Source organism: Arachis duranensis, chromosome 7 (genome assembly GCF_000817695.3).
Source record: "Arachis duranensis cultivar V14167 chromosome 7, aradu.V14167.gnm2.J7QH, whole genome shotgun sequence".
NCBI classification, from domain to species: Eukaryota; Viridiplantae; Streptophyta; class Magnoliopsida; order Fabales; family Fabaceae; genus Arachis; species Arachis duranensis.
In genome coordinates, this window is record NC_029778.3 from 44,551,303 (window position 1) to 44,571,697 (window position 20,395).

The following is a 20,395-nucleotide window of genomic DNA, read 5'->3' on the forward strand; positions in this document are numbered from 1 at the left end:
AGTCTTGGACTGTTGCGTGCTGTAAGTCCGCTGGACATTTTACGCTTTGAGTCTTTTCGGATAGTTCAAATTCCACTAGTCATGTTACGATTGAGTCTAACTAGAATAGATTGAATAAAAAATATAATGACCTAATTACCAAAATATATATATAGGACCTGACATATTTTGATGTGAGTATTTATATTAAATTTACTACATATATCTATTTGAAGAAAAAATACATCATGATATATAAAAATAAAATACAATAAATTAAAAATTTTATATTTAAAAACTTGAGAAGATGTGATGTATTTTGATATAAGTTTTGAATGATTTTTTTTATCGAAAATAGATCAAGTACATTTTTTTAGAAAATAAAAAGACACATTGTCTAGAGAGGGACAAAAGAAAGAAACCCAAATAGCGATATACACATGACTAAAAGACAAAAAAAGTAAACTTAAAGAAAAGAAAAGATAAAGTTGAAACATTCATTCTAAGAAGGTAAAGTTAAAACAAGCATTTTTTGAAATTAACGCTTCATCTTTTCTAGAGAATTTTTCGTTGTAATCTGGAGACATTTTCATTATACTTGACGCTAATGTTTTTTTGGCTTCAAAAATTTTTAGGTTCCGAACTTTTCATAAGAACTAGCATATACATGCAAAGAGTGTGAGGGAGAATTCACTTCTTTGGCTACATCTCACCGTCATGAGCCACTAAATTGTAAAATCGGCAGAATCCTGTTAGATAATCGCTGGTACAATGAAAAAGGAGTTCCAAACTTTTTTTGTAGGATCACAGTATTACAAGCAGTGCATAATTGATTCCTGCTCCTTTGAATTGGTTCTCTTTTACGCACTTATTTTATAGAAAAATAATATATACGTTATTTTGTTCAATTCACAATATTCATATCATATTTTCTTTATTTATAATTATGCTATTGAATTATACTATCGTGATTTATATAAATCATACATGAATTTATCATATATATTCTTAATAATTATTCAAAAATATTTATACAACCAATATTTATATTTAAAAATAAACTTAAAATTTTTTACAAGAATTGAATATAATTTTTTTGTGTATCAAATATATAAATCTTTACACTAGTAAAAGTTTATTTTTAAATAATTACATCTCCATCTAAATCCAAAAAAAGTGGGAATAGTTCCAAAAAAAGTGGGAATAATTCCAAAAAAAACAGCAGTATAAATAGGACAACAATAACAAAAGTAAACATAGAACCTAGCATTAAACAACAAATCATCATAGATCATCTTCTTATGTTTTCTAATTTATCTTAGACTTGATATTTGCCTCATAAGCATATCAATTACTCCTATATTATCGATCTTGACACCATTGATTTGTGCATTCTACAACTTTTTTCTTTAACTTCTCTAATACCAACACTCTATTATTAAAGATAATATTATTTCTACATCTTCATATGCACTATACTACAGAAAAAAATATCATCCACACTTTCTTAACATTAGTAAAAATTTAAAATATATACAAATTAATATGAGTTATTAAATTATATTTTTGATTAGTGTAAAAAATATTTTTATTAATGTATGTTAATTTTTGTAAAATGTTACAGAATAAATCTTTATAATAAGTAATCAGAATTCAAGAGTTTCATTAATAAAATTTGATTTTCATACAGATCAGAGATATAAGCTTTGTATCTTTACTTACATGCTTTGTATTCTTTTAGGTATTATTTTAGTTCATGGCAAAAGATTCGATGGCTCTATAGGTTTACACCATTAAATAATTCTAAAACAAAACATGCTTTTTAATATTAGAAAAAAATTATTTAATAATTATTAAAAAATTTAAAATATATATTTTGTTAATAGTCCAACCGTTCTGGACCATCAAATCCGGTGCCTAGTTTTATTAATAAAAACATTTTTCTTCTTCAATTCTCGGATAGGTCTAAAGTCTCAACAGTGAGCAAGCAATTCGGCAGGAATATTTGGTCAGTTGTTACTTGTTAGCAATTAATTCAAGGTCGTGCATTTCTAACTGCCAAATTAGCACTTGATAATTCTGCTCAAATTTATAAATTTCTCACAACTTAGAAAACAACGAATTTTTTTACTTTTTTTTTTTCATCACTATAGAAGGAAAACACACATAAGATGACTAGACATTTTTATCATTACGTAAAGAATAGTCGAGAAATTATGTTTATACTATTTTTGTGTATATTTTTTTATTATAATTTTATTTATCTTAACTTTTATCAATTATTTTTAATTTAAAAATCAAATATATAAAAAATATACACAAAAATAATATTCTAATTTTCCTTTTATCCTAAGCTACATTTATTGTGCCACTCTTTTGTACCATCCCTAACCAATATACCAATGTCACTCCAATACGTATTCTTCATGAATGAAGACAGCATAGTGGGATGGTGGGAAACAGAAAGAAAGACTCATCATAAAAGCTAACATTTTTACCACTAGTCCACTACATTATATCGTTAAGAAATTGAACATAGAAGGAAACATATTAGGAAATATCACAGCAAAAAGTAAAAAAAGGGATCAAATAGGAGGGAAAATTAATTAATTAAATAATCAAATAACAATAATACCGAACTTTTTTCCACTACCCTTCTTAATTTTTTTTTATATATAAAAAGGGTGAGACATAACCATTAGTCACGAGTCAAACATAATATAAATTAAGGGTCCAATTCCAAAAGGCAGAAAGTGAATCCATTCCAAACCCAATTCTTTATATTGCAACTGTTTGAAAGCATTATTGGGGCAGTGATTAGTACCAACCTGAACCAAATTAATTTGTCTCTATATTATTATTGTTATTTTGAGGGTGAAGTGCTACCAGCCACATTGCAAAAGGAAAGGATACTTTTCAAAGGAGGAGAGGTTCACAAGAAGGTGACTTTCTTTGTATCTTTCATTGAGATCTGGAGTTATGTGGAAAGGACCAAATTATCCAATGAGTGGTGTCAAATATGAGAGTGGTAGTGTTGTTTTCATGCTGTTTTTTCTTTCGACAACATTAACAACAATAACTCGAGCAATGGAGGTACCTAAGATTACTCAAAGGTTCCATTTTCCAGGTATGTTTCTCAATTCCCAATTCTCAAACATTATCATTTTTATTTTATATTTTGCTTTTTTGCTTCTTCCTTACCTTGGAGTTTGCCATTGTTGTTGTTGTTGTTCCCATGTTTAATTTAGTATTTAGATCTCCTCATAAAAAGACTATTTGTTTCTATGAGTAGTGATGAATAGCTGGCATGTATGTTACTTTGGTAATGGTGGTTTGGAAAATGGTGATTGTGAAGGCGCAAGTAATAATGGATATCAACATCAACATAAGATATTAAGATTTTTAGCACTGGTTAGTGCTTTCTCTTTTGCTTGTTTTTAGCACTGGTTAGTGATGAGTAATTACTCATCTTAACAAAATAATAAAATAAAATAAAAACACGTTTTTTTGTTTTTTGTTTTTGTTTTTGTTTTTTGCTAAAAGGATGTAGGAGGGAGAGTTCACCCTTAAAGAAGTTATTAAGATTCGAATCCCAACCTAAGGGGTAAAAATTTAGCCTACTTTTCTTAGGCTTCTCCCTTTTAGTTTAGAAAATAAAAAACAAAAATGCAAACATAATCGACAATAAATTGTATGAATATTTATGCATATTAATAAAGTTATTGGATTACAGTTGGAATATTCACTTATTTAGGAGATAATTTAAATGTAAAAATATGACGGAGATTTCTTTGGAACGCAATTTAATTCTTTTTTTTTTTCCTTCTTGTTTCTTATTTCTTAATTTGTGTATAACATTATAGAATTTCTTTTCATATAGAGGATATTTTACCAGTACTTTTCTTTAAATGTTTTAATGTTAAAGGGATTTAAATTGAATATAATTAAGAAAAAAAGGGATAATACTTTTGCTAATGTTCTTTCGTTTCTTTTCTTTTGTTTGTTTATTTAATTATTTACTTTTTTAGTAAAGAGCGGGTAGGCCCACCGCCCACTATCCATCTTATATTATACTCTTATATCTATTATTAATTTATATTTTTGGTGGTGTCCTATCCTATTGTTTCTAGTATATCATTTGGGCCGTGTGTTGTTGTTAGTTTTTTAAAAAACTCATCTAATTTTATAATTTAGATAAATCATCATTTTAGCATTTCTCCAAATTTGGCATTCAAAAAATTATAAAAATTAATTAGCGGGTGAATTTGTCAAACTTTTATTATTTTTGAAAGACTATATAAGGTAGTATTTATTTGAAGAGATTAGAATTGACATTAAACTAAAATTTAATATTATGTTTAGTAATTAAAGATAACAACTAAATTTTTAATTTTGTGATATAAAATTTTAGTCCTTTCAATATTTTTAAAAAGTATGAGACACTAGAAATTAAAATTTTTAAAGACGAATACTAAAATTTTAATAATATTTTTTCTAAAAAAAATATCTTCATTTAACTTTTTAAAATTTTAAATTTATCTTTTAATCTCTATATATCTTAAATTAAAAAAAAAAATTAGACATATCTCATTTTAGTATATTTAGTCTCACTGCTTCAGTTTCATTCTTTCTTTCAAATGCAATCTAAATTTCTTTTCTTTTTATTATTATTTTGTAAATACTAAAATTTTTTAGATATAAAAATAATAATTTACTCTAATAACTAAGATGTATAACTCTGACACAAACATAATATACAACACGATATCTAAAATAGACATAATAAATCAGAAAAAAGTGTCATGTTTTATCCGCTTTAATCCAATTTATAGGTTTTTTAATGACTAAATAGAAAAGAAAAAAAATAGAGACAAAATCAAATTAATTGACTAAATTCATATCTAAATATATAAGATGTTAAAATTTACTTTATGAATGACTCCAATTCGAATGAATGTCTACCCCAAAAATATGTGCTCTAGCCATATAATCTCTAACGCTATTTGCATTTTTTTAAATTAAAAGAATAAAGACTCTCTAATTTCAATTTATAACTGTATATACTTTGTCAAATCCCATTCTGAAATATCCTTACCAAGCATTCTTTGGTTTACTAAGAAAAGAGCTTTTAAACAGTCTGTTTCACAAATAACTTCGCAAAATTCACTATTCTAAACTAGAAATAAACCTCTCCAAATTGCATACAATTCAGCAAAAAGAACACTTCGACTTTTTCAGTGCAACCTTTCAACCAACATCCATCAAAATTGTGAATGATACAACCAAAACCAGCATAGCCAAAAGGGGGGCAAAACAACTAGCATCACAATTCAATTTAATAGAATGAACTAGAGGTGGAACCCAATGCAAACAAAGCGAAGGAGGAGACAAAGACTGATGCATAGCAAAAATAGTGTGGAACTCCTTTACTGAACTACGAATCAAACTCACCACTTTACTAGCACTTCAAGAGTCATCGGTATTAAATAAGTCATGATTCCTGCTTCTCCAAATCCACCAGATGGTTGAAAAGAAAAGAAAAACATCTCCACTCCTTGTACCTCTGTAGAGCCAATCACGTAAATCTGATTTATCTGAATACATGCATAAAAGGTTCTAGACCTCCTTGGCACTAGGGCACTCCTGAAAACAATGAAAAATAGATTCAGAACCATTCTGACACTGATGACAAGTGTTAGATAAAGCTAAGTCACGACCCAAACGAAATTCTGCCGTAGGAATATCGTTATGAAAACTGAGCCAAATTAAGAACTTGTACAGTCGCCATACCTAGAACCAATTATCACGCTCATTCCAGTCAAACTTTCTTTTGGCTAGCCAAATGTATCCACTCCTAGTTGAGTAAAGTCTAGAAGATACCACATTCCACGACCAATCCGAACTCTCTCCAGCATTCAAATCCGGATTATAAGCATTCAAACGCTGTTTGATATCTTCTGGAATGTTAGAGAAAACATCACAGAAATTCCATTGACCATCTTTCCAAACGTCTCTAATAGTTAAATCAGAGTCAGATATATGTACAAAAGAGACATCTTGAGCAATTGGGCCCTCAATATTCTAATTGTCAAAGCAAAAGATTGATCAAGTGACCTAACGCACCGAAAGAAGGCATCCTTAAGAGCACCAAAAACCTTTGAGATACTCTTCCAAATCTGAGAAGTGTTGCAAGGGACAGGGTCATCTAAAGCTCCCTCATTCCTCATATACTTCGCCCTCAATAGAGTAACCCAAGGCTTGTCCTGACAATGAAAAAGTTGGCAAACTAATTTACCAAGTAAAGATATATTAACACACGCAGGATTTCTAACACCCAAGCCACCAAATTTTTTTGGAGTGACCACGGTCCTCCAATTAACAAGAGAAAGACCTCTGCCATCAACTTGACCCTTTTAAAGGAACTGTTTCATCATAGAAGACAATTTATCGCAAACCCAATTTGAAAAAAAAGATACATGCATATGATAGACAGGAATGGATGCTGCAACAGAATTGATCAGACAAAGTCTTTTTGCTTTATTTAGAAGCCTTCCTTTTCAATTAACTAATCTTTCCCTTGCCTTTTCAATGACCGAATGAAAAGAAGCCATACTAGTACGGAAATGATTAAGGTTAACTCCAAGATATCTTTCTAAGTCTAAAGCAAAACGCATTGAAGAAACGTTAGTAAAAATATCTCTTCTACAAGCAGTCATATTTTTAAAATAAAAAACTTTAAACTTTTTAAGATTTACTTTGATGCTAAATGCCTTACAAAAAATATTAAAATAATATATGATCATTTGGACCTGACTTTTTGTAGTTTGACAGAAAATAAGAGATTATTTATAAATATCAAATAAAAAAATTTTAAGCTATTCCTCGTAAGAGAAACTGATTTTCACATATCCTCAACCATCTTAATGAGATATATAACAAACAACTCTTTTCATACAAAGTCCAATTTATAAATGTTTAAAATCAGACAAACTTAGGTTCTTTTAAGTTCAGCTGAATAAACCAATAATAATAATAATAATAATAATAATAAACCTCATGAGAATTTTAAAATTGCTCCTATAGTAAACAATTAGAAAGTGACTAGCTATTATTTATGACTTTTGGTTAAATGAAAATGTTAGAAGAAAATAAATATGGAACACATTTGCACAAGTTGAATCCATTACCCTTTCTTTTCGGGTAAAAATGACTCCTCCCTTTTCCTTTTGGTTGAAAAAATAAATAAAAACTCCTTTATTAGCTTTCAGTTTCAGGAATTATATATATAATTATTAAGAAAATCAAAAACATATTTGAAGTTGAGTGTTAATTATTAGAAATACTTTTATAGATAACATATAATTCATTTAAAAACAAAAATTATTTTCCATAATTGATTCATGTTGAAAAAATCAAATTTTGTAGATGTGACTAAAATTACTTTTTATTTTCATTTGTTTCAAAATTGAAAATATATGTAAATTTTCAAAATAACCCATGTTATTACAAACCAAGGCAGAAGAATTTATTAAATAAGGGCATAAGGCCAAATAATAACTAAGATTGCTGAAATTTTTTTTTTATGTGATATATCTGAAAAGATATTTAACTAATAACAAACTGATGATAATATATGTAGTATCTTATCTATCATACATTTATAGCTTGACATAAAAAGAAAAAATTGAACTCATCTCCTTAGGTTAAAAAGTAAATGCGTCACTTTCAGTTTTTACGAAATTTATTGAACAGAATATGTTGCGCAACATTTTTTGAAATACCATGAAATTAAATAATATATTTGGTTTAATATTTAAAATATTTTTCAATGTAACTATATTAAAAGTAAAAAATATCTTAAAATGATATTAAATAAAACATACATGTAAAAATAGAAATAATTCTAATCCGATACTTCAACAGTAATTTGACAACATAATATTAAATAAAACACATCATATAAAGATTTTTTTAACACATTTTCTTTTTAAAATTTCTGATTTTCTTCATTTTTTTTGAAGAAATTTTGAAACCCTTCTAAAAGTGACAAAATATGAAAAGTATAAATTATGTACAAAAATATACAAACTAAACATTTTTTGTGTGAATAAATTTTTCTAATTGTAAAATAAATTGTCATCCTATTCTATGATTGATTATGTAGCAACATTGTTGCATTCAACATTAAATTGGATTGGCATACGTGGATATATGATTGGCATATTCCTTGCTTGATTAATATGCAAACAGACACATTATTTGTGGCCCCATGTCTTCAAATTATTGAAGTAAATTTGGCTAGATATGTAAGTAACTTAACTAGCTAATTTGGGTTAGTTCAGTGATTACTTTAACTGTCTCACTTTTTTCATTTAAATATCATATATTTAAATTTTATTTTATATATACAGCAGTTTATTAATCACAACAAATTTTTAAATACGATGGATTGGACAACCCCCAATCTTAGGTACACAATACACACCCACACATACCTCATATACTTACCAATTTTTTTTCTCGGTTGCAGCTGGTAGGGCTCGAACCCGAGACCTTTGAGATGAGGAAGGGGCGGAATGCCGTGTGAGCTACGGCTCATTGGCAGAGATTTGTCCTTAATCAATCTAGTTGATAGAAACTTTACGCAACTGAAAAAAAAAAAAATCTAAGAAACTTAACCCAAGCCCCAAAGGACAAAATGCCTTATCTATCCGGTTAGTTTCGGTCTCCAATTATAACTACATACATCATGAAATGTTAGCTTAGACACATCTCTAGCAACATGGGCTTAAGAAAATAGTGGAAAAAATTAAAATCAAGCACAGTGCATAACATCTAAAGATAAGTCTTGTTTCCTGATATGCCTAACAGATGAGACTTAAGGACTATCTTATAGACTTATACTACACAAACAAGCTCTTGTTTGCTTCGACTCCACGGAATGATCATCATTCATCCAAGCTTTTGAAAGTAAATAAGTAATAATACAATAAATTTAATTTTAATCTACTATTACTATAAAATAATTTTACATGTACATTCGTTACGAAATAAAAATAATTGCATTTTATATTAATTGTATAAATGATCATCCAAAAATACTAATATGATTGAACCACTATGTAAAATATTTTACATATTGAAATTAAATTCTAACATAATATATCATAAAAAAGAGTGGTTCTTACAATGAACAAATAGCTCTTTGGTCAACTTCAATCTGTTGCACTGCATCACAACATGAATACTTTTATGAAACAACGAAAACGTATCACGTTGAAAAAACTTAAAGGAAAAAGAAAAGCAACAAAAGTTAGCCTAAATTATCAATTCACAGCATATCAAATACTTCATTTTAATAACATAAAAAGAAAAAAACATATTTGTAAATTCCAGAGTTCATTAATTCTAACAACCAAACATCTTACTTGTTTTAATTAGCCATTCATTTTCTAAATAGATACTGTTTCTAAGCTCTCTGGCATCCAAAATTCATTTCAAAATTTCAAATACTAGTCTCTCAGACCATGTTGAAAATCTCAATACTATTTTTCAAGAGATTTTCCAAATCTAACACAGTGAAATGAAAAAAAACTAAACAAAATCTGAAAATTAGCCCGTTAGAGTGAGTGTTAGAAGGATGAGGAAGGAAGAAGCCTATCTTCCTCAAATCCTTGCTGGATCCTGAAACTCACCAGAATCTTTACCCGCCGGTGCTTTGTCCTTGCGTGGTGTCTGCCGAGAACACTTTGTCGTAATTTGTCGTGTCGGATTCTTGATTTTAGATCTTCAAAAGTGAGAAGATGAGTAAGATAGTAAAGTAAATGGTTAATCACCGTTGAATTGTAACTCCTATCATATATAAGTAGACTAAATTCTCATTTTGGTCTTGATATTCACGCGACTCATTTTGGTTCCAAAATTTAAAATTATCTATACCGGTTTTCCTGATTTAAGTCTGGACACTAATGTGATCTGTGGACCCTTTCTGGCGATGATTAGACAAATGGAATGTTGATACTTTCCCTGCTACGCGAGATGAGGAGTAAACGACGTCGTTTACTATTGGCACCCAAACAAGTTAAAAATGTCGTCGATTTGTATATGAAGCGAGAAAAAACGATGGAGACCCAAAATAAAGTATTTTTCTTCTTCTCTACCTCCACTATTTTTCATTTCTAACTTGTTTGGACGCTAAGGGTAAACGATATCGTTTACTCATCAAGATGCCATCTCAGCACTTCATTTGCTTAATCATTACTGAAAAGAGTCGAGGAATCATATTGGTGTCTGGACTTAAATCTGGAGGACTTAAATCTGGAGGACTGATATAGGTAATTTTGAATTTCAGAGACCAAATTGAGTAATCGCATGAATCTCACAGGACCAAAATGAGAATTTACTCTATATAAGTCATGCTATCTTAATTTAAGAGTGAACCTTTCACTTTATTACTTTACTAACTCCCTCACTTTAGAGTAGTTTGATCCGGGTTCTTTTGCCTTGTGGGAAGCTCTGCTTCAGCGCCTGAAGCCCAAAGGTTGAAGTCGTAGATGGAGTTTTGGTTGTGTTCTACTTCAATTTTTCATTGAAGGTTGAACTTGATTTGAAAATAGAAAAGAGAGACTGGGATGTGATTCAAATTAATCGAAAAAAGCAACTCGCTGGGCGTAATTCTGGATTGAAAATCAAATTAATCTTTAGTTTAACTCATTTGTACAACTATAATTAGTATTGGCTAATTCTTGGATATAAAATTTGATGGTTACTTGATTAGCAGTAGCAGCAACCCTTTACGGTCCAAAATAAATCAATAACAGTATATGCAAATTAACATCTCCCTTCATCTATAGGGAATTAAGGTAAACAAGACAAGCAAGTCCTTATTTTATATAATAACTTGGTGTATGAGTAAAGTTGATCAATATTTTAATTTCAAGTTTATTCCAACATAACCAAACTATATATATACTGTTCTTTAGAGGAATATACTTGTAGTAAACTAGGGTGCTATCATATATAATAGACATATTCTCCTATTTACATATAGACACACTCAATCTTCTTTCTAAGACTCAAAGAATGGGAAATTTTCTCATAAAATGTACTTCTAATGCAGGAAATCCCTTCAAGAAAAAGCACTTTCTTCCTCCTCCTCCTGTTCCCATTCAAAAGAAATTCAACCTTCCAGCAGCAGTACCTGTTTGGCCACCAGGTATATATTCATCTTATATTAATAATCATTCTTGTCTATCCTATTGAAATATGTTTGGTTTAGGAGTGAAAAGAATTTTTAGCGCATGAGTTTTTTTCCTATGTAAAAGTACGTATCTATTGAATTTTCTGTTCTTATTTTACTCTTTAGATTTTTTTACATGATCTTAGACTATATTTCTTGAACTTGGGACACTTATATTTTATTCAATATTCGCACTTGCATTGTATTTGTATTTTATCATATGTCACATGCTATTGTTGAATTATTGTGCCACATGCAGGTAATGGTTTCTCAAATGGAAGCATTGATCTTGGTGGGTTGCAAGTGTCTCAAATAACAACTTTCAACAAAGTATGGGCATCCCAGGAAGGTGGAGCAGAGAACCAAGGTGCCACAATCTTTGAGCCCTCAGGAATTCCACAAGGCTTCTCCATGTTGGGTAGTTACAGCCAACCAAACAATAAGGCCTTGTTTGGATGGGTACTTGTTGCAAAAGATTTGTCCCCACCAAACACCATTAATGGAACATTAAAGCAACCGATTGATTACTCACTTATATGGACCAGTGAAAATCTTGGCATCAAACAAGACACCAATGTCTATGTTTGGACACCAGCAGCTCCTGATGGGTACTAAGCTATTTTATATATTTGCATTACATATTCTTACTTTAAACTTTCTAAATTTCTGTTTTTTGTTATTTTCATTCATATTCTTAATTTAATCAATCATGCTAGATATATACAAATATTCAGTCATCAAATCAGCAATTCATATAAAATACATATTAAAAATAAGTTAAATAACAAGATATATTTATATCTAATACGTATTATTGATTTAATGACAAATTTTTTTTTGTACATATAATAATTTTGTAATTTAATTTGTTAAATATTGATATCAAAGATCAATTTTTGGCATAAAAGAAATGGAGCAAATTATAATAAAGTGAAGAAAAATATTAACAAAGAAAAAGTTACATATTTTTTCCCATTAGATTGTGGTAATTATGTATCATATTATATTATATTGTATTTGAAGACGCATGTTTGTATTTGTACATAATAGGTACAAAGCTGTTGGGCATGTTGTGACAACTTCAGCGGACAAACCTGCCCTTAACAAAGTGATGTGTGTGAGGATAGACCTTACCGACCAATGTGAGAAGAATTCAGTGATCTGGAATGGTCCCAATGGCATAAATTTTTTTGAGGCAAGGCCAAGCAATAGAGGAACTCAATCTCCTAGCGTTCAAGTAGGAACATTTGTTGCACAAAATGTTAATGCCACTGGCCCTCTAACAATTTCATGCCTTAAAAACACCAAAAGCATTGCATCATCAATGCCTAATGTGCAACAAATTGAGGCTATAGTTAAGGCTTATTCTCCAATTATGTACTTGCATCCTCATGAAGAATTCCTTCCTTCTTCAGTCAATTGGTTTTTCTCAAATGGAGCATTGCTATTCACAAGAGGGAACGAGTCGAATCCGGTCGCAATAGCGCAGAATGGAACCAACCTACCTCAGGATCCGAACAATGATGGTGCTTTTTGGCTTGACCTTCCGGCCGACGCAGCCAACAAAGATAGGGTCAAGAAGGGAAATTTGGAAAGTGCAAGAAGCTACATACATGTGAAACCAATGCTTGGTGGAACTTTTAGTGACATTGCAATGTGGGTTTTCTACCCGTTCAATGGGCCTGCAAGGGCAAAAGTGGATTTCTTTAATATTAACTTGGGGAAAATAGGTGAACATGTTGGTGATTGGGAGCATGTTACATTAAGGGTAAGTAATTTCAATGGAGAATTATGGCAAATGTACTTCTCACAACATAGTCATGGTCAATGGGTTGAAGCCTCACAACTTGAGTTCCATAGTGGGAACAATAATAACAAGCCTGTGGTTTATTCTTCTTTGCATGGACATGCATGTTACCCACACGCTGGCCTTGTTTTGCAAGGAACAAGTTCTATTGGTGTGAGGAATGATACTGATTCAAGTAACATTGTCATGGATTTGGGGCTACATGACTTGGTTTCTGCTGAGTATTTGGGTTCTCAAGTTGTGGAACCTCCATGGCTTAACTATTTTAGAGAATGGGGTCCAAAAGTTGATTATGACATTGATGATGAGTTGAAGAAAGTGGCTAAAGCATTGCCTGGGAGGTTGAGATCTCTTTTAGACAAGGTTGTGAAGAGTTTGCCAAGTGAAGTGTTAGGAGAAGAAGGCCCAACTGGTCCTAAGGTGAAGAATAATTGGAATGGAGATGAGGTTTAGATATTATATATTCTACACATGTATATCTTGCTTCCTAATTCTTTTAAAGCTCCAATATTGATCTATAACAAATTTATTGCATTTAATTTGTCATTTTGGAACTTTTTGTTTTTAGCATGGTTCTGAGTAAGGTTACGAAAACCGGACCGGTCAACAGACCGATAGAGTGACTAGTTCACTGGTTCAATAATTCGACTGGAATTCAACCGGAATTCAATCGGTTTAATTAAATATTAAATAAAATTATTAAAATTTAAATATATAATCTCAAATATTTAAAAAATATCATCAATCATTAATAAAATTATTTTAGAAAATTTAACATAACGCCAACTATCATCAAAATTTATCAAAATTCAAGAGAGCAGTAAAGCACCATAACAAAATTATGCCAGATTTCCTAAAATCAACCATCAACAATTATTCCAATTTCATAAAAATTATAAAAACCAAAAACTTAACACACTTAACAGTTTAACACAGAGGCAGCAACAAGCCAACAACACTATTCTCCCCCTCGCAAGAAATCAGCAATCCTCATCAATCAGCAACAAAAGTATAAAACAAGAAAATCTTTTAAAATAATTTTTTATAATTCAAAAATAGAAAAAATCAGAATCCGGAGACAAAAATTACACCATTAATCCAAACTCGGCCATCATACCACCATCAACACTAACTCAGAAGTAAAAGAAACAGCAACCAAGAATCAGATTTCAGTACCTCAATAAAATTAATAAAATAAGCAACCATAAATTGAAGCAAACATAGATTTGAATCATTAAAATACAAAAACTCAAATTCATATAAATTAACAAAAGAAAAAAAATGAAGCAGAGTTACAGACGACAGAGGAATCAAGCTGACATCGAAGGAAGGGCAAAACAGGCGGCGAAGAAAGAACGAAATTCAACTACTGGCAAGGGAGGAACGGCGAGACAGAGACGAGGATCGAGCAAGTCCACGATGAAGAAGACGAAGACGATGGAGGAATCCAACCGCCCACACTTCGATCTGCAAGTCCACGACGAAGAAGACGAAGACGATGTAGTGAAGACGGTCACGAGCTTCGATCTGCAAGTGTAAAGGCCACGACGTGGAGGAGAAGAGAATGGACGGCCAACAGCTTTGAGCTAACCCTCTGTTTGTCACTGCTGGCGGCGAGGCACCCTCTGGCTAACAAGAAGAGTCGGCGACGGCGGAGGCGGTGGCTGCTGGCTGAGAGAGAAGAGGAGCTGCTGGTTGAAAGAGAGAGGGGGAGAGGGTAGTGCCGTAGTGGGTTAGAGTTTTTTCTGAAGGAGGGGAATTGGGAAATTAGGTATTTATAGGTCCATTTTCTTTTTTTTTTTTAATTATAATTTTGAAAACCGTTAAAAAACCGACCAGTTTTATCGGTTCACCGGTTAACCGTCGGTTCGACCGATTTTTTATCAGTTTTTTGTCAAACGGTTTCTGACCTTATCCGGACCGGCTAGGTGACCGGTTCCCGGTTAATCCGATTGAACCGGCCGATCCGGTTCGATTTTCAGAACCATGGTTCTGAGAACCAAATCGTGGGCTAATTTAGTTGGGTTATCTAGGAATCAATTATGTGGTCACCGTTGATCTAGTTTAACGTAAAAATTAGTTGATAGTGAATTAATTCAAGAATTGGTAAATTGATTGAACTAGTCTGGTTTTTACTAAAAAATCAATTTAAAAAGTTAATGATTTTTTTAGAAAAAATATTATTTTATTATATTTAATTTAATTCTGATTGAATCTCTAAATTTTATAATTTATAACTTCACTGATTCAATGTCCGATTCAATTATTTTACAACCAACTATGGTTGAATATATAGAGAGAATACTATGTGTAATATATGTTTCTGCAAAAATATCTGTTGGAATTTGGTGAACTTAACTATGATTAAAATAATAACTAAACATTATTGAATTAATTGTTTGTGTGATATATTTGATTTAGTGTACAAAAAATTAATTTAATTAAAGCTGGCCCAAGAAGTTATTACCCAAACCCAAAAGCACACACAATGGTCCAAGGAAATAATTCTGCTACCATAACAATTCCTTCCATCAGAAACAAATCAAGCCTCTAGTCAAATGAAGGAAATCAAATTTGGCTCAAATAAAGATCCAAGTCCAATTCAGTGACAACATCCAAATCCATCTCATTTCAACCAAGTCACTAATCGGATAAATAAATTGAAATTCATCTGAAACATTTTTCTTCACCCACCGAACCAAATTCTCTCTTTTTTCTCTTTCTTTTCTTTCCTGTCACATCACTTTCTATACCAAGAAGAAAGAAAAAGGAAACATTTGGAGCTAGGATAAAGAGAAAAACAAAAAGCTTGTTTCTATTCTCAAGCAAGAAGAAAAAGAAAAATGGGCTACAACAAGAGAGAAGATCTCAATGAACAGAGGATCACAAAAGGTGATTTTTTCATTTGTACTTCAATAAAAAATTGTAAAAAAATCCTCTATGTCTCAAGCACCATTCAAGAAACTATGAAAATAGTGAAGTCAAAAGTGCTCAGTGGTTCATCAACGATCAAGAAATAAACTTGGGGCCAAAGCAAAGATCAATGGCCCAGATTCAAGAAGCTTGAAGAAAAAGGTTGAAAGAGAAAGGTACGGGTTGCATATCAATGCCTTAGTCTGCTCTCTCTCCTCTGATCACGCCGCTGCAGATTCTGATCGTTGTAGAAGAAGACAAACCAAGTGCTGAAGATGGTTCAAACCTTGAAAGCTTCACTCCTCTATAATAGGGATGAAAGGCTAAGGATTGAAAAAAAAGAGAGAAAGAGCACTAGTTTTGGTCTTCATAGCTCCCTGAGCTATTCTTATTCTTCTCCTTAATGATTTTCACTTTGTAGTTTTTTTTCTCAGTTAGTCTGTCTGAGTTTCATTGGAAAAAAGGCAAACATGGTGAGGTTTGTAAGAAAAAGTCAATGAGTGAAAAAAGGCAGAGAGCTAAGCTTGGAGAAAAAGCCTAAGTTATTTAAGAAATCCTTTGTTAGTATTTCTATTTTGTGTCATGATCCTGAGGGTATTTCCTTGCAAGTTGGGTTAGCACTTTGTAGTTGAAAGTTAGGGTGAGTCCTAGTCAAGTTCAAGCTGGGTTAGGATCTAGACTTGTCCCAGATAGGATTGGGGTATATCCTAGGGAGAATTGGTGATTGTAATCTATTCAAAAGATAGTGAAATTTTATCATTGTTGTGATGGAGATGGGATGTAGCCTATATTACACTAGATAGCCGAATCAGGATACATTTGTGTGTCACTCTCTACTCTCTTCTCTATTAAAGGTTCTGCTACATAGGAAACAAAAATAAAGTATCTCCTGATTTCTCTACTCAGCAACGTTTCACTGTTACTATTCTTTCAAGCAACTCTGTTCTGGCTCCTACCGTGTCAGGAGACAAAATCAAAGTATCTCTTGTATTCTCTTAGCCGAAAGAAAAGCTACAGGTAAAGTTAAAAAAGAGGCCAAGATTCAACCTCCTTTCTCTTAGCCACTGATTACCATCAATTGGTATTAGAGCTTGGTCTTACAGAGATCAAGCTTTGTAGCTTGGGGGAAAGATCCTGATGGCAAACAACAACAGTTCCAACACGGTGGCATATACTCTGACAGAAGGACAATCAAACAACAGACCTCCATTCTTTCATGGTAAAAACTACAATTATTGAAAAGAAATAATGAAGATCTTTGTTTAATTGGTGGACTATAATCTATGGAAGATAATTATGAACGGTCCACAACTCCCTATAAAGACTGGTGCTGATAGGGTTGTCACTCCCAAGACTGAAGGTGAATGGAATGAAGACAAGAAGAAGGTGGAACTCAATGCCAAAGCTATCAACATGCTAAACTGTACTATCAGCTTCGAGGAATACTGAAAAGTTTCAAGATGCAAACCAGCAAAGGAGATCTGGGATAAGCTCAAAGTCACACACGAAGGCACTACTCAAGTCAAACAAACCAGAATTGACATGCTATGTAAAAAATACGAGTATTCTCTATGAAAGAAAGAGAGTCCATTGATGATATGTTTGAAAGGTTCTCTATCATCATCAACGGCTTAGATGCTATGAGGATTAGACACTCTGAACAAGTGCTAGCGAGAAAGGTCCTAAGGAGTCTAACAAAAGAGTGAAAAACTAAGGTTACAGTCATATCTGAGAGTGGTAACCTTAGTCAAATGACTTGCAATGAACTGAGAGGAAAATTACTTGCTTATGAGATCACTCACTTAAAAAATGTTACAAAAAAGAAAAGAGTGGCTCTCAAATCATGTATTGAGTCAATGGGTGATGAATTCAATGATAATTTATCAGATGACAAATTTGTGCTTTTTGCCAGAAAACTTAGGAGAATGATGAAACTAAGAGGAAGAAGCAAGGGAAACAACTCAAGAGGACCAAAGAAGGACCTAAGCAAGGTCATTTGCCACAACTGTACAGAACTGAAACACTACAAATATGATTGTCCAAAATTGAATAAAGAAGACAAGTTCCAACAAGATAAGAAGAAGGGGCTTATGGCCTCTTGGGAAGATCTGGAGAATGATTCCGATGAAGATGAAGATTCAGACAACAACTCTCAAGCCTGCTTTATGGCTGACCACAGCCAACCTGATGAGGTAATTTTTATTGAGCCTTCTAATAAAGACCTTCATCTCATGGTTGATCATCTCACTGAAAAATTAAGAACTTTTCTGAACCAATGTCATGAACTTGAAAATGAAAATGACATCCTAAAGGCTGAAAATGCTTTCCTAAAAAGAAAAAGTAGGGGAAGCCGAAACCACTATTGATCTCAAGAGGTTTAAGGCTAAACTTAGAGGTTGTGAAAAATAGCACTCTGTTATTGCATACTTGAATTGTTTTGAAGAGAATGAATGGTTACATAAAGAGGTTAAAGGTTTAAGACAAGATCTAGCAAAATTTGCTCAAAGTTCTGAAAATTTGGATAAACTGTTAGCTAGTCAAAGACCTCTTTATGAAAAAGCTGATTTGGATTATTGTGAAAGATTAAAATTTATTTTCAAAACTTCACAATTTGAAAATGTGGCATCCACTTCTAAAGACACAAGATTTCAAAACCCAATTCACCTTAAAAAATCAGCAATTAATAAATTCTGTCACATATGCAATAAAAATGGTCATTTTCCTATTCCATGTTTCATTTTTGAAAGAAAAATTAGTGATAAAGTTTTCAAAATAGTTGACAAATACAATGTACTGGGTCAGCAAAGATGGTTTAACATTAAAGGATCCAAAAAGATTTGGATACCTAAGGTTACTTAAGAGCTTTGTACAAGTTTGCCTAGCATTCAAAAATAAGGGTGACATGTGGTACTTGGATAGTGGATGCTCTAGGCATATGACTGGAAAGTCTACGTTCTTTATCAAACTTGATAAATACGATGGAGGCTTTATAACTTTTGGTGACAATAGTAAAGAAAAATTGTGGCCATAGGTAAAGTTGGTAAGGGTTTCTCTTCTTTCCTTAATGATGTATTTTTAGTTGACGGACTGAAACACAATCTTTTAAGAATTAGTCAATTATGTGATTAGGATATTTGGTTATCTTTATGAAATTGGAATGCTTAGTTGTGTGTGAGAAATCCGGTGAAATTTTGTTTGAAGCTAAAAGGTGCAACAATGTGTATGGACTTACTTTAGAGAACTAAAAGAACAAAATGTAGCATGTTTCACTTCTATGAACTCCAAAAAATGGTTATGGCATAAGAAATTAGGATATGCAAGCATGTTTCGAATTTCTAAACTTGTAAAGAAAAATTTGGTTAGAGGTTTTTCTAATATAAAATTTGACAAAGACATCACTTGTGATGCTTGTCAATTAGGTAAACAAACTAAACTTCTTTTAAGCCCAAGGATGACATCTCAACTAAAAGGCGATTGAAAATGCTACACATTGATCTTTTTGGTCCTACTAGAACTCAAAACTTAGGTGGCAAATATTATGGTTTAGTAGTGGTTGATGACTATACTAGATATATATGGGTTCTTTCTTAACTCATAAAAATGATGCTTTCAATACTTTTTCAACTCTTTGCAAAAAGATCCAAAATGAAAAGGTTTTGAAAATTATTTGCATAAGAAGTGATAATGGAAAAGAGCTTGAAAATTAAGATTTTGAAACTTTTTGTGATGAATTTAAAATTTTTCATAATTTTTCGTGTCCTAGAACCTCCAATAAAATAGGATTATTGAAAGGAGAAATAGAAGTCTCCAAAAAATGGCTAGGGCTATGCTATGTGTAAATGAAGTTCTTAAATTCCTTTGGGTAGAATCTGTTAACACAGCTTGCTATATCTTGAATAGGATCATCATTAGAAAAGGGTTAAAGAAAACTCTATATGAGTTTTGGAAAGGGGTACCACCAAATCTCAAGTACTTTCATATTTTTGGATGCAAATATTTTTTATTAAACACTAAATATAATCTTGAAAAAATTGATCCAAAATCTTATGAGAACATCTTTTTTGGTTACTCAACCACTAGTAAAGCATATTGAGTTTATCTCAAAGAACATAGAACTATAGAGGAATCTATACATCTTTTATTTTGTGATACTAACACTCTTACAAGTGGTGTTGTAGAAGATGATGCAGGAACTGAAGATGAATTAAGCTCACAAAAAGATCAAGAAAATGATACATTTGTTCCAACTGTGGAAAATGCTGGCTCTATCTCTACAGATCAAAATTCAAGAGACAATTCTGTTTTGTCTCCCACTGAAGCTAGAGATTCTAGAACTGTGAATCCTGCAGAATCAAATCAAGGCCAAACTGAAATTTCTCCACAAAAATCTAAAGAATGGAAGTTCTTGAAGAACTATCCTCATGAATTCATCATTAAAGATCCATCCCATGGAGTAA

The 20,395-nt window shown here is 31.7% G+C and overlaps 1 protein-coding gene across 1 annotated transcript; it reads left to right on the plus strand.

The window, feature by feature from the left end:
- The first annotated feature begins 2,735 nt into the window (after positions 1-2,735).
- LOC107458883 (hypothetical protein At1g04090) lies at positions 2,736-13,564 on the plus strand. Its single transcript, XM_016077096.3, has 4 exons — positions 2,736-3,106; positions 11,099-11,194; positions 11,478-11,826; positions 12,269-13,564. Exons 1-4 carry the CDS (start codon positions 2,959-2,961, stop codon positions 13,476-13,478), a joined length of 1,803 nt encoding a protein of 600 aa, XP_015932582.1. The 5' UTR covers positions 2,736-2,958; the 3' UTR covers positions 13,479-13,564.
- Positions 13,565-20,395: the final 6,831 nt, after the last annotated feature.

What these genes read in the sequence shown, in the direction of transcription:
- LOC107458883 (XM_016077096.3), top strand. Translation starts at nt 2,959, where the DNA reads ATGTGGAAAGGACCAAATTATCCAATGAGTGGTGTCAAATATGAGAGT. An exon ending in TCAAAGGTTCCATTTTCCAG is followed by an intron (nt 3,107 to 11,098) that starts GTATGTTTCTCA and finishes CTTCTAATGCAG; the next exon opens with GAAATCCCTTCAAGAAAAAG. An exon ending in ACACCAGCAGCTCCTGATGG is followed by an intron (nt 11,827 to 12,268) that starts GTACTAAGCTAT and finishes TGTACATAATAG; the next exon opens with GTACAAAGCTGTTGGGCATG.